A 14546-nucleotide genomic window follows, 5' to 3' on the forward strand; every position below is an offset into this window, starting at 1 on the left:
GGCCAGACCAAACAGCCCTATAGTTGTTGCAAAAATATTAAGCTCTTCCTAATTTTGCAAGCCGCTTCCATTTCACTGCACTTTCTCTTTCTCTCCATCAAACCCTTAAGATTTTTATTTAGGGGAAGTGAATGCTCTAGGACAGGTGCCCCTGGAACATTAATTACTTTAAAATCTATTTGTTGCAAGATTATATTTGCTATGCCAGCACTTGGAGCGCATACTTCTTCATTTGCATTTTCTCCCTGCTCTAAAATAAATCTCTATGAGGTCATCAAAGGGTTTAGCACTCTGCACACAAATGGAATTGTCACAAAGACCTTAAATCTTTGGGTAGAACGTCCAAACAAAGAAAATTCTTAATTTCCTTTAAGTTCAAGTAGCCATTTAGTTCTAATCAGCTGACTCAAGCACAGTGGCTGAGTGATCTGCTCTCAAGCATCCATTGTGAGACATACCTGTTGGAGTGGAACTCCCAGAGCTCTTAAGGTGTTCACATGCTCCCCAAAGACAGCCATCTTTAGCTGACTACTGAAATGCCTCTGCAAAGGAAGAAGCACAAAGACTCCAAAGAGAGGATCTCCAAAAGAGACACTTTCAAATTGTTCCAACAGGCTTATGTAAAGGTCATGGAAAGAAGCTAAGCCGGGGAGAGGAGCATCTAAATTCAAGGACTCAAAAACTTTGGACCGGCAGTAAAGTGAGAGCAGAGCTGCTGTGTAGCAATGCACGGGGCCTTCCAGAAATAAGTCACTGCCTGTGAGAAACACACACATAAGCCTTGCAAGCTTAGCTGCAACTGGGATACTCTGAAGGACTTCGGGCCTCCAGGTCTCCAGGAGGAGGATCCACTGTAGATTCCGAGTCACGACATTCACAAAGTCCAGAGGAAGAGGGCTTTCTGCGGCCCACCGTGTTTCTGTCCCAGTCGCTTTGTTATAGAGGCTGATAAGAGGAAGGAATAGCCAGTCCGAAGGCAGAATAGGCCCTCTGACCTCAGGAAGCAGCATGGATTGGACAAGATGGGTTCGGCCTTGATAAACATTTCTAGAATGAATAAGAGCTGGTTTCAAGTAGGTAAAATGAAAGAGAAAACAAGACTGTATCAGTGGAAGTTGTCGGTAAGCTTCTTCCAGTAAAGTGCCGTAACTAGGGGCTGAAGAAATGGGAGCTGTTAAGCTTAGCTGTAAGGGCTTTGCCTTTGAACTCAAGTGCAGAAGATCTGAGAAGTCAGCAGCTTCTGGTCCTCCCACCTTGCCTTCACTGAAAAAAGAAGGGGAGAACAGACGATAAATACAGGAAGTTTTTACTACATTCAAATATGTTCTATTTTAATCCCTAATCAAGCACGCTATTACTGTATTTACAAATAAATCCCACTCTTTAGATAACATTGGTAATAAAGCAACTGTCTTTTTCCAGAAGTGGCTTAACAGATACTACTGGGGAAGTTCATAAATAGGCAAGAAGGAAGGAGGAGAGTCTTTCCTTAAGAAACTTTCAGGTGAACATACAGAGGATTAGCTAAAAACACAAAAATGAAACCCCAGATGAAAGCAGATTGCTATAAATGCACATTGTGTTCGCCAAGAGCGATGAAACCCAGTTTGGCATCACTACACACTTCTCTTGAGAATACAAAATATATGAAAATAGCAAAATGACAGGGAAAGAAACATCAAGGCCTGATATGCTACTATACGTACAAAGGAAGGAAGCAGCAGAGTTAGAGAAGCTAGCTGTGTTTGCTTATGGGAAAAAGACAGGAGGACAGGCCATACAACAAAGGAATGGGAGTGGGCAGTAAGGTTAGAGGAGCACCAAGCACAAGAAAAACAGGTTAGGGATAGGAGGAAAAATGGAAGTTGGATACTGTTGAATATGGAGGTGGACCTTGTTATCCAGAGTTCTGTCATGTATGGATTCATTCGTCTGAATATATATAACTGAACTTCATACCCATTGCAAGTAGTTCTGTGTATTGGTGAATTTTGGCAAGTTCCACCATTTTGAAACATGCCCAAACATAGAGAAATTGCACTATATACTCTGCAGGTCTGTACTACTCTTACCTTATATGGCCATTCTTTGAGTAAGCCCACAGACAGGCGTTCTGCCCCCACTTTGACAATTACCCAAGGTCTGCAGGATTCTCTCCTTCTTTGGTCCTCTCCTTCCTGCATGCTATAGTATGTCCATTACAGTGACAGAATGATAAATGCTTATTGGGGAGCTCTGCTGAGGGAAGTGGCAAATGTACCTCCCCACCCCAAAAAAAATGCTGACCGTGAGCAAGAAGGTGAAATAGACTGTTGGTTTGCTATGTGCACATGGTATTTCTTTCATGTGGTTATTTATTATTTATTAATGAAATTTATATAGCCACCCATCTCCACCAAAGGCAACTCTGGACAGTGCACACCAATAAATAAATCAGCCAATACAAAACAGATCGTGACATCGGTGAGTCATGGTCCATGCCATAAGGAAAAGGTGAGTATTCGCTCAGTGTGATCTCCGGCACATCTCAAGAAACTCAAGTGTAGCATTTCATCTATGCAATCCTCACTTGGATGGGAAAGACCATCACCCTATGGACGGAGGACCAAGCCCAGAACAACATGCCACTCAACGTATCAGCAATCCATGGAAACCATGAAAAAGTATTGTGGCTATACAGAGAATTCGCAATGGAAAATGCTGAGTGATGTTTCTAGGCAAGGAGAGGCTGGCTTCAAAAATTCAAGCACCATTACAGCCCCCATAATGCAAACTGGCATGAAAAACCACATAAATGGATCACAATGTAATACAAAGATATCCAGAGTTCTACTGGCTGATTAATTATGTAAAGTACAAGCCAGAGAAAATCTTCAATGCAATGAGACCATCCTGTTCTGGTAATAGATGCACTCTTACTCTTTCATCAGCAAATCAAAAAGAAGCATTCCAGATTTCAAGAACCACATAGAAATACCCAGACTGACAAAGGTTCAGGAGAATATTAGAGAAACAGCTGGATGTAAGATTCTCTGTTAGCAGTGAAAAGACTCATCTACAGAACGGTTATTAGAATGATTTTTTTTTTCAAAGTCTTCATTCTAATGTTCTGGGGATACAATACCCATAAAGAAACAATTGTTCAATTGCTCAAATTGCTGGATGGAAACCCATCCCATCCATTTCAGTAAATCTCGCTATGATCAATTTTGTGAGACTCACATTTGGTAAGAATTGCTGCTGAGGACCATGTGATCCAGTATATGCTTCTGAATTCATGTGTCTTGAAAAGAATGAAAACTAAATTTGTATATTCTAAAAAAACAGAAGGCAAATGATAATTTCTCTTACTACTATTAGCAATCACTTCCTGGATGAGATGGGAGAAACATCAAGCCTTCAACACCCCTGGTCTTCATGTCTATAGAGATTCTCAATCATCCAGGTCATGGTTGTCCCAAAGGTGCTTTTTCCAAAAGACAACTGGATTTTCTTGGGGGTTTTTTCTTTGACAATGTTTCGCTTCTCATCCAGTTAGCTTCTTCAGTTCTGAATGAAACGTTTTCAAAGAAAAAAAAACAAGGAAGTCCAGTTGCCTTTTGGAAAAAGCATCTTTGGGACCTGGCCTTTATTGTCCTCTGCTACTTGTCAATATCCTTGGCCATGCTAGAGATCACTTTTTTGACACCGAACACCCCCTTTTTTTATTTAACTAATGGACCAACACCTGGTAGTTACTTTCAATTCCTACTACAAGTATCATGCCTTCCAGGATGTTGGTTGTCATGGAAAATTATACCTCTTTATCAGTTAGCAATTGCTGGAGAAGCCACAGCACTGAAAACTGCGCTGACAACACTGACATGCCTTGCAGGAATAGACAGACACACAAGGAATGACTCAAGGAAGTCAACACTTTGTTTGCGGCAAATGAATGGTGAAAGATTGTCAACGTTACACACATATATTAGCGAAAGCTTTGAAAACAGAGCTATACAAAATGCAGGACCTTCTCCAACTCTATCAGGAGGAGCTCACAGATCTCCTCATCTGGACAGCTCCTGAGAGCAAAGTATCAGGAAAAAAATGTGTTTTATCATGTCTACGGAGATTCTCAGACATCCAGGTGGTGGCTGTCCCAAAGGTGCTTTTTCACAAGATAACTGGACTTGTTGTTTTTTTTTTAAGACGTTTCGCTTCTCATCCAAGAAGCTTCTTCAGCCCTGACTGGATGGTGGGCAATGGAAGGATTTATATTCCTATGACCAGTTTGTCTGCAAGGAGTATAAATCCTTCCATTCCCCACCATCCAGTCAGAGCTGAAGAATCTTCTTGGATGAGAAGTGAAATGTCTTCAGAGAAAAACAAGAAACTCCAGTTGCCTCCTGAAAAAGCACCTTTGGGACATGTGTTTTAACAGTTCTCTATCCCAGAAATCTTCTCTGAGATCTCGTGGGTGGAGAGTGGTTTGGGGGTCAAGGGTCGGAGCCCGATCTCCAGATTACTGCAGCATTGTTCAAGAGGCAGCTGGGAGCTGCTTTGCAACTCAGCAAGGATACGTTCAAGGCTCTGCAGAGCAAGACAAAACAAAGCGTCACAGCCATTTGGAAATGTAGCTACACCCACCACAGCTGAGTCACCGCCAGAAAGTGACACCAATACATTGAAGAGGAGGAGGAACGCACCACTGCATCCCTATTTTGATTTTTGTCACAGGCCAGGGACTCAAAAGAGATGGAATAAAAGAACTTCACATTTTTCTTGCTGGCTTGCTTTTGATTTTTCTATAGGCTAGAGACTGTGGGAAATTATTCTTTCTTTGAATTACAAAGACACTTTTTTTTAAAAAATGGAAAGAGGAGGAGATACAGCAGGTGGCCAAGGTACAGTACAGTATGTACTGTTCATTTTTCTTTTTCTTTATATTTTAGGTGATTTTTCCCCCCATTTTCTGGTGCTCCTAAAGCACTCCCTCTTCCCACGCCCAAAGGCTTTATATTTTATCTGTAACTGAACTCTGGACTGTAGTCCCTGTGAGTAACAAGGTCCATCTGTGCACACAAGCTTACTGTCAATAAGGTAAGAAAGACATTACAAGGAGAAGAGCATGAAGAGCTCAAATGCGTATGCATGAGCTGCTCATGCAGGCACTCCATTGTTTAGGCCAGAGCATCTTAAAACAATGCATAAATGGCAGACTGTGTGGAAGAGAGAGGTAGAAGAACCAAAGATAACGCAAGCAAAGTTGTAAAGGACACCATATCATTTGATGGCTTACCCAGTTTAATTTCAGCACCTTCCATACACACCTACTTCCCCTGAACATGCATCTCCGATTTAAAATATCACAGTGTACAGACATTGCAAGATCAATGCAAATTAGAAGCTGCACTAACACTTGTTCAGTTTGGAAAGTACTTTAATACAACAGAGACAAATAAGAGAAGATTGAAGCAATTAGACCAGTAAGTTCTATGGACTAAATTAAAATTCAGAAATCATCTAGTGGCCCCTCAAAATAGTTTTGCCATCAAAACAAGGAATGGCTATATACAGAATAATTGAATATTAATTGGTAGAGATGACCAAACGTATTATTAAACAAAGGAATTCTTATCCTAAATATATTATAATATGAACTACATCAAAACGAGAGAAAATTATCAGAGATGGGGAATGACATCACAACTGCAGGTACCAGATGCAGTAGGGACAGACAGGCAATCAGATAGAGGGACAGATATACTAGCACAAAGAAACAATAATGAGCAAGCCCTTTAAGGGCTATTTGAAATTTCAACATTCAGGGGAAAAAGTGCTGTATTTAAAATCCATAGATGGAGCTGAAAATGATTTGTTAATGTCTGAAAAAGTGAGAAAAATGAAGATAATTAAAAAAAAGAACACGGCAGTGAGAACAAAGTGTACAGCCTTTTCTTCTGTATAGTTTTTTGTAGAAAGTTCATCTTACATTCAAGCTTATCTTTCTTTAATAAACCTGATATAACTTGGAAAGGCCCATTTATTTGTAGGACCTCTCCTTATACCTGTTGCCTCAATTTTAGGCTTCATTATTAGCATTTTAAAAGGTGTTATTAGTACTTTTAATATGGAAGTCTGGGCCTCTTTTTTTAACTTTAATAAAGCATATTTTCCTCCTTAGCCAAGACCATTTGTTTGGTACATGATAACTTGCTTTTTCAGCATCTACATTCTACACAATAGAGAGCACATTCTGAAAGTCCTTGAATACACTTGCAACTTTCAAGAAAGATACAATCCCAGCTGGGAAAGGGTAATATAATCCACAAATTTACCACTTGTTGAATGCTATCTAGAATCAGTGTTTGCTATTGTTTAAGACTCTCGTATAATCAATGTATGTTATTGTTTGATCATTTGTTTACTATGTCACATGTACTGAATGTATGTATTGTTTGTTTCTGTACACTATAAAAAGACTCTTCCCCCTCCCCCTTAATAAATGCTTTTTGCTTTGTCTGAATTACTGGTGATTCATATTTTCAGAAGGCAAAGAAGCCACTTTGCAAAGGTAAAGGTGTTTTCTTTTCCAAATTCAGGGAATAGGTTTTCAGCACCACACACATTTGGGGTACCTGAGTTTTAAGGCAACACACCCACTTTCCATAAACAAGGTTGTCCCATTTAAAGCATCACAGTCTAAGTCAGTGAGAAATCTTTATGGAGATTCTCAGTCATCCAGATCATGGTTGCCTTCACACCCATTTGCGCTACTTGGGTGACCCTGAGGACACAGTTAAACCTCTAAGTGGCCTCAATGACTCTCTAAAACAGGCATATCAAACTTGTGCGACGTATGGGCACTTTTTCCCCATTGTCAGCAATGGGGTGTGTGCGGTTTCTGCGTGATGCATCCAGCCCGTGAGCCAGCAGTTTGACACACCTGCTCTAAAAGAATGCAAATGACCAGCTGTCTGCAAGGAATATGAATCCTTCCATTCCCACCATTCAGTCAGAGCTGAAGAAGCTTCTTGGATGAGGAGCGAAACATCTTCAAAAAAAACCCCCAAGAAAGTCCAAGTACCTCTTGAAAAAGCACCTTTGGGTCACTAAGAAATCAACTTTCTATCAATTTGCCTAATATTTTAAAGTCGATCCTATCTTCAGCAAATGAATCATAAAATGAGACCTTTCCAGTACAGATACCACTCTGCTTGATTCAAATATGGATCACCAGTGACAAGGACCGTTAAAGAAAATGACAAAAATGTCTTCCTAAAGAATGAAGTCTAAAGCGATGATTGTATTGTGTTTATGATAACAGCCAACCCTGTTGTCTCAGACTGTTATCCATTCCTAACAAGGACAACACCCCCCCCCCAAAAGGAAAATGTAATGTTTCAGATGTGTGTTTAATTAGAAGAAAGCTCAGGAACCTCTTGGCTTAGTGTATAAAATTTTGCCAATTCATTTTTAAAATACTAAAACTTCAGAGAGAAAGTGTATTTTTAAATGTATCACCATAATCCATAAAAAATGAGTGTATGTGTGTACATATGGACATAGGAGCCATGGTTGCACAATGGCTAGAATACAGTATTGCAGGCTAATTCAGCCCACTGCCAGGAGTTCGATCCTGACTGGCTCAAGATTGACTCAGCCTTCCATCCTTCCGAGGTCAGTAAAATGAGGACCCAGATTGTTGGGAGCAATATGCTGACTCTGTAAATTCCCCAGAGAGAGCTATAAAGCACTATGAAGCAGTATATAATTCTAAGTGCTATTGCTATATACATCTTACATGTGTGCACACATATACATACATACTCAAACGTAAGAGGAAGTGAGGGAAAGGAGAATAAAACTTACGGAATCAGTTGTGGATTGAAAGCAAAGCCCCTGAGTAGCTCATGAGCCAGGTACTCACTACCTGGCAACAAGCGACTTAACAATGCCATGGCAACAGAGTGATGGAGTGAAGCGTGTTGGTTGCAATCTGGACAAGCATCTGCCTGCATAGGAAGCAAACAACAACAAAAAAGGTACAAGTGCTCTTGTCACCGACACAGAAGGAAACATGATGGCATGAGCCTCTTTACAATGGCTTGATTTTATTTGCTGCAAATAAATCATCTTTTTGAAAGAAAGATAACCCTTCCCTAAGTTCATGTCCAAGCCCAGAAAGAAGATGCCATATGAAATTGGGGGAGAATCAACTATTTCTTTATTAAAAGAGTGCAAGTGTAGCAAATAAGCAAGGTTTGGCAATGGCCACATGAGACACTGCCAAAAACTCCTTTGTATTTCACCTTGCATCTCTTTAGCACACACATAATGACTAGGCATGTTCTTATTTAGGAATATCTTTGTCTTCTTTCTAGCTGACTACTTGCTTCTTTGTCTTATATCTCCTCTAGACTTTTCTAGCCTCATTCAAATGGTGCTTCTACTCCTTTTGTTCTAAAATGGCATTACTTTTGCTAAATACTCTTAACAATTTAATTCTGACTCTGGTATCTGGTAACACTATAATCAGTGGAACTCAAAGCTAGAAAGTACTATAAAATGTATGGTACTTTATGAGTGTTGGAATTCATACATTCTTTGGTTAAGTCTTAGATAGACAAATCTTGGAAACCGAGATGAGATAACTCATATATACGTGTCAACTGCATATTGTATATTAAAAATGATTTGGTTGATTTAAGTGGTTCAGGTTTTTGACCACAACATATAGAAAAGCAGTAATGAAAACACTAAGCAGATATTCCAGATATGTATGTATGACTATCTCTATAAACCTATTCCACACATACACAAATCAATAAAAAAAACTCAGATATACAGCATTATTTACTATGATTTCAGGACAAAACAATATAATTTCATGTTATCTGGTTACATTTTATCAAACATGAGACACAAACCACTTGATTAGAAAGATATAAAAAGATAATATATACTGGAACTATTTCAGCTAACTAAATTGTTCCATTCTCTTTGGCTCAAGTAGACCTGCGAAGCAATTTACTTCATGATTTTACTGTATGAATTCGAAACAACTTTATAATCTTTCAATTCTATTTTTGCTTTAAGGTTTTTTTTTGTTTTGTTTTTTTTTAAAAAAACTTTTGTCTTAAACGCTGAGTTATAGATAAATTCATCTAAGACCCTAGGGAAACAGAAGCTTAAGGATGTACTCAAAAGCATGTCTAGAAAGTGGTAAGCTAATGATTTAAACTAAAACATACAAAAGATTTTTAAATACATAGCAAATGGTCACAGGCAATCCAAAATGATGGCTGATGCAAAGAACTTACAATTTTCTGAGCAAGTGAAAGTACAACATACTGGAAATGGTATTCGTGATGCAACAGCCAAGTGGAGGAAGGTGTTAAAGAAAGACGATCAGTCGTGCAACATTGAAACAGGTAGTCCTTCAGACTCTTCATCTCTAAAATAGAAACATACTGGACAAAACAACAACAAAGAGATATATTTGAGATGATTATCAAATACCTGAATCGGGAGCACTATACTTCTTGAGTTAGTCCCTTCAGCCACACAGAAATGACATTCGTACATCCACCAGCTCAGGTAATACAGAGCAATTTCTTTTAATTCTGGGACTGCTTATAATGGCTTTCTAGAAACAAATTATGTATGTTGTATATTTGTTCCTTATATACATTTAATACCAAAGCTTTGATTTGTCCTTGGCTTGCTTTACTAAAATTCATCTCAAGATACCTGAACCCAAACAAATCAATTATTGATATATTTCCTTCTAAAACATCAGTACATTAGGGACATCAAAGTTTATCTTGAATTTATGAATATGGACTCTTCAAAAAGCCTAACTCCACTCAGTGTAGCTGCAGGAAAAAGCTTAACTAAATCAGTAGCCTTTGCATATAGAATGTAAATGTTCAGCCATCGGCCATTGATCTTTAGTGTGAGCCCCATAAGAGAAAAATGGGAGATAGTTTATACACACCTGACAAATACTAATGTCTTATTTTTTTGAGTTGAAGAAGACAAAGACAATTCCCTTACCTTTAATGGCAGTGGATGACAAGGACTAAAGTGGAGACTGACAACTGAGTAGTACAGCATTATTATCCTTAGATCAGAGACCAATGTTCATCTGAATATTTGGGATAGCTATTTCGAGCTGACTAGCTCTCATCAGCCAGACATACCCTTCTGAGATTCGAACCTGGGCTGCTTGCACATTAGGCAGCTGTGTTGACCAAAATATTTCTTCCTCCCATATTTGGGCCGACAGGGTGCATCAAAAAAACACTCAAGATGTGTGTGTGTGTGTAATATGCCTATGCATCATTAAAAATGATCCCAAAATGTCAGTACTTACTTGGTTAACCAGCCCTTTATGTACATGGAGGATATTATTCACAAGGACAAGAAAAGCAGTAAGAAAGGGAAACGGTGATTTGGAGCCTGCTAAACTCGCTGAAGTCTTGTTTCTACTGCAGTTCAGAAAAACAATGCTGGGAACAGATTCTGGTCCTGGGGAATTGGATGGAGGGTTGCATAAAGCAGAGCATGGTCTGCAAAGAAAAAAGGGAGAAGAAGAAATGACAATTATGATGTACCCTAATAAATAGACAACTTAGTGTTATCTAGGTTTTTTGGAGTACAAGCCTCCAGTCACCATGGTTAATACCATGGAACAACAGAACAGAGAAACCCATCCAGCCAGTAGCAATTTATCTATTCTGTCCCACAAATTGGTTTTACTGAGAAAAAAAAATACCACCCTGCTTTAAAAAGGAAATCTATGTAATCAGCAAATTTCTCCATCCTATTGTTTTCCAAATACTACAACTCACCTATTATAAAACCTTGCTTGGAATTAAAATTAATACTCAACAGGGTACAAATTAGTTAAGCCTTCAATAAACCACCCTCAATGAGGTAACACGTAGTTGTACATAAAGGCAGGAATGAGTGTAAATTTAAGCTGCAACTCAATAGGATTTGCATTCAAGGAAACACACAAAGGGATGCAGAGTTTTATCCTAATTGCATATGTTTTTTTCTGCAGTCACAAGATATTGTGATGTTTGTAATCCAAGGAGAGTTCACCTGAGCATTTCCCAAAGGGCCTGCATGGCTGGCTGACTGAGGAGAGGCAACAGCACTTGGGCTGTCAGGTGCTCCACTTCTTCTAAGCAATCAACCGGGTTTATTACTGGCTATGGAGAAAATGGGAGGAAAGAAATCCATTATGAGGTTTTCTTCACGGTAACATAATGAATACTTTTATCTGCATGGATAACGTTTCCAAACACATTTGTGACTGGATGTTTTAAGAGGAGGGCAGGTTTCACTTAAATGCCCACAGAGCTACACAGACTGATACTAATCGAAAATCTGAAACTCAATGAGGCCTGCTCCAAAGTTACTCTAAATCACCCTTCAACAGCCTGGTGTATTGGTGGTATAGGTCAGGGGTGAGCAACCTTGGCTCTTTTATGACTCGTGGACTTCAACTCCCAGAATTCCTGAGCCAGCATGGCTCAGCTTGGAAACCTCTCCCTTTCCCCTCAGCATGGCTGGCTCAGGAATTCTGGGAGTTGAAGTCCACGAGTCATAAAAAAGCCAAGGTTGCCTACCCCTGGTATAGATAGTCCTCGACTTACTACCACAATGGAGCTCAAAATTTCTGTTTCTATGTGAGACATTTGTTTAGTGAATTTTGCCCCATTTTACAACCTTTCTTACCACAGTTAAGTGAAACATTGCAGGTATTAAGGTAGTAACACAGTTGTTAAGTGAATCTGGCTTCCCCATTGATTTTGCTTGTCAGAAGGTCACAAAAGGTGACTGCATGACCCCGGGACACTGCAACCGTCATAAATATGGATCAGTTGCCAAGCATCAGTACGGCATGGTGGAAATGCTTAGATCTGAGATTCTTTTCCGTTGCACCTACATTCCAGGCATTTTTCCCTCCCCTATTTTGGGGTCATGGTTCACATCTTCCAATTAACTTGGAAGATGTGATTTACTTCCGGTTTCTTTTTCCCGGGGCTTTCCTTATTCTCCTCCCCTTTCACTGTTGCCTGATTTAACTATAAAAATACCAGACAGTTCTGCATATTGTCAAAGCAAGAATATACAGTATTTGCAGCGTTGACAAAGGCATTGGAGGCAATGGCAGATGGACCCCAATATACTTGGATGACCCCTTTGCTTTGGGAGCTCTACTGATTGCCGTTTGTTCTCACCTTTGAGTCCTGCATGGCTCTGTCCTGGTTATTTGAAAGAAACTGCTTCTTCTGGCATTCATCTACCCGTCTGACCAGACCCCCTAGAATTATTTCCATGCCCCACCCCTGCAAGATTGAAAGGACCTTAGAAGCACAGGAAGACATGTTTTCTAATATGCAGCTGAGGTCTGTAGCATGCCAGCCTGGCATATAGATTTGGGGGTTTCATTCATTTGGTGGTGGGAAGAGGTTAAATCATTTATTGTTAGTTGCCTAGAATGGGCATAGAGTGAGCAGCATAAAAGCAGAATTAAGAAAGAAAATAAATAGCAGATTTATCGAGCCTAAACTTTGCCCGCTGCTATTCCTTTCTTTTTTTAGCCAAGCTGTTGCACCAGATGGAAGGAGAATCATGGAACAAAAGAAACTCCAAAGGTAACTGCAGACACAGAACTTCATCTCCTGAACTCTTACCTGTTGCCTACAGTTTCTGTAATACATCCCCATATAGGTGACATAGGCCATAGTAAGAGGTTGCAATGTGTGCCATCTCTCCATGTGGGTTATCTCCTTAAGGCAATTCTTCATGTTAGTTTCAATAACAGGCCTAAAACCTGCCACTTGACTCCAGGTGATGGGTGGGGGCGGAATTTGATCACCCTCTTCTGGGCCTCTCCTGTAACATAACACAAATATGAAATAAAGACAATAACATGGGAATTGCTAATGCCCATTACTTAAGGTGGCCTCCTACATGACTGGAGAAAAGTACTTAGGAACCCAAGCAAGGTATGAAGTTGTTTAATTTGCTGACCATTTTTACCGTGGAAAAGGCTTGGAAAACTATTTTTTTGAAAGCTGATATATAACAAAGTTTAATTACATTTAATTTTAAGATTAATTAAAATTAATTACAGTAATTTAATTAACTGATGATGAAACAACAATTTGGTTGTTTCATCAATACTTTAACTAAATCAGTCTCTTACCCCAAGCTTATCCCTGGAAGAATAAACGGAAAGAACATGAATGTCAAAAAATCCATATTTTGCACAAAAATAGAAAATTATTTCCTGTGACCCCTGAATCTCCAATATGGGCCCTGTAATGCCATCAAGCTTACTGTATGGACACTTCCCATTGCTTACATTCACCTTCCTGATAAGCAGTCAAGAATGGTATTATCTAGATTTTCATAAATAATAGTTTTCACAGTAAAAGAAAGGCTGAATTGTGGCCTGTCAGTATCAGATACTACATAAGCACTACAGAAGGAATTTTAAAAACCGTCAGAGAGACCCCTGTGAAGCAGGAACTGGAGTGGTAGCAAAGGCTGGTTTCTAAGATAGACTTAGACAAAAACTGGCTGTTGAACACGGACTGTTAGATTTAATAGGAGCTGGCAAGCCTGAATTGTACTGGGTAATGTTGACATTTCTGAAGAGAATTGTTTCAAAGGACCAAAGAAATGGGTTGAAGACAGGGAGAAAATAATGAAGAAACGTTAACTAACAGAGGGCAGGGTTGGGCTGTCAAAAGGGAACAAAAAAATCTTATTTTCTAAGACAGGTCTACCTGTCAAAGGAAATCCAGCAAATCATAAGCATCCAGAAATAAAAGGGTGGATAGGTGGGAAACTGTCACTAATCTCTATAAATCCTAGAATTAGGAAAGCAGTGGAGTTTAAAATAGAAGGTGCACATGTGTTAAGCCTGTATCACAATCCACACACATATACATGTACAGTATTAGAGCTGTCAAGAATGGGTAAGAAAAGTTATAGCATATTGTGCTATCAATGAAGCCTGAGGGATGGAGGAAGGAGAAACCGTTGATAATGGAATATAAAAATGAAGATAAAGGTTTCCCCTGTCCAGTCATGTCTGGCTCATCCACGTTTCTTAGCTGAGGGAACCAGTGTTGTCCGAAGACATTTCCGCGGTCATTCTGGCCAGCATGACTATACGCTGAGGCCCACAGAATGCTGTTATTTTCCCACCAAAGTGGTACCTATTTATCTACTTTCATTTGCATGCTTTCGAAATGCTGGGGGAGCAGGAGCTGGGGCAAGTCACAGGAACTCTCCCCACTGCGCAGCACTCTAGTCTCAAACCCAGACTGTCAACTTTCCAGCTGAGAAGTTCAGAGTCTTTAACTGCTGAGCCATCACACACCCAATGGAATATAGCTGTCTCTAAACCAGGGGTGTCAAACTGCCGGCCCACGGGCCGGACCGCATCACCAGGAAACCGCATCCACCCCATTGCCGGCAATGGGAAAAAAGCTCCAATACGTCGCGCGACATCATGTGACGTCGCGAGTTTGACA

The 14546-nt window shown here is 39.8% G+C and overlaps 1 protein-coding gene across 1 annotated transcript in view; it reads right to left on the reverse strand.

The window, feature by feature from the left end:
* Positions 1–14546, reverse strand: part of RPAP1 (RNA polymerase II associated protein 1) — a 54666-nt gene that overhangs the window by 3929 nt on the left and 36191 nt on the right. The window contains exons 17-22 of the mRNA XM_015815934.2: positions 12693–12894; positions 11092–11201; positions 10358–10553; positions 9303–9452; positions 7852–7994; positions 459–1263 (exon numbers count right to left, since the gene is read on the reverse strand). Of these exons, the coding sequence (XP_015671420.2) occupies positions 459–1263; positions 7852–7994; positions 9303–9452; positions 10358–10553; positions 11092–11201; positions 12693–12894 (1606 nt within the window). The remainder of the gene's footprint in view (positions 1–458; positions 1264–7851; positions 7995–9302; positions 9453–10357; positions 10554–11091; positions 11202–12692; positions 12895–14546) is intronic.

Source organism: Protobothrops mucrosquamatus, unplaced genomic scaffold, assembly GCF_001527695.2.
Source record: "Protobothrops mucrosquamatus isolate PMUCROS unplaced genomic scaffold, P.Mucros_1.0 scaffold387, whole genome shotgun sequence".
In the NCBI taxonomy this organism is placed as follows: Eukaryota; Metazoa; Chordata; class Lepidosauria; order Squamata; family Viperidae; genus Protobothrops; species Protobothrops mucrosquamatus.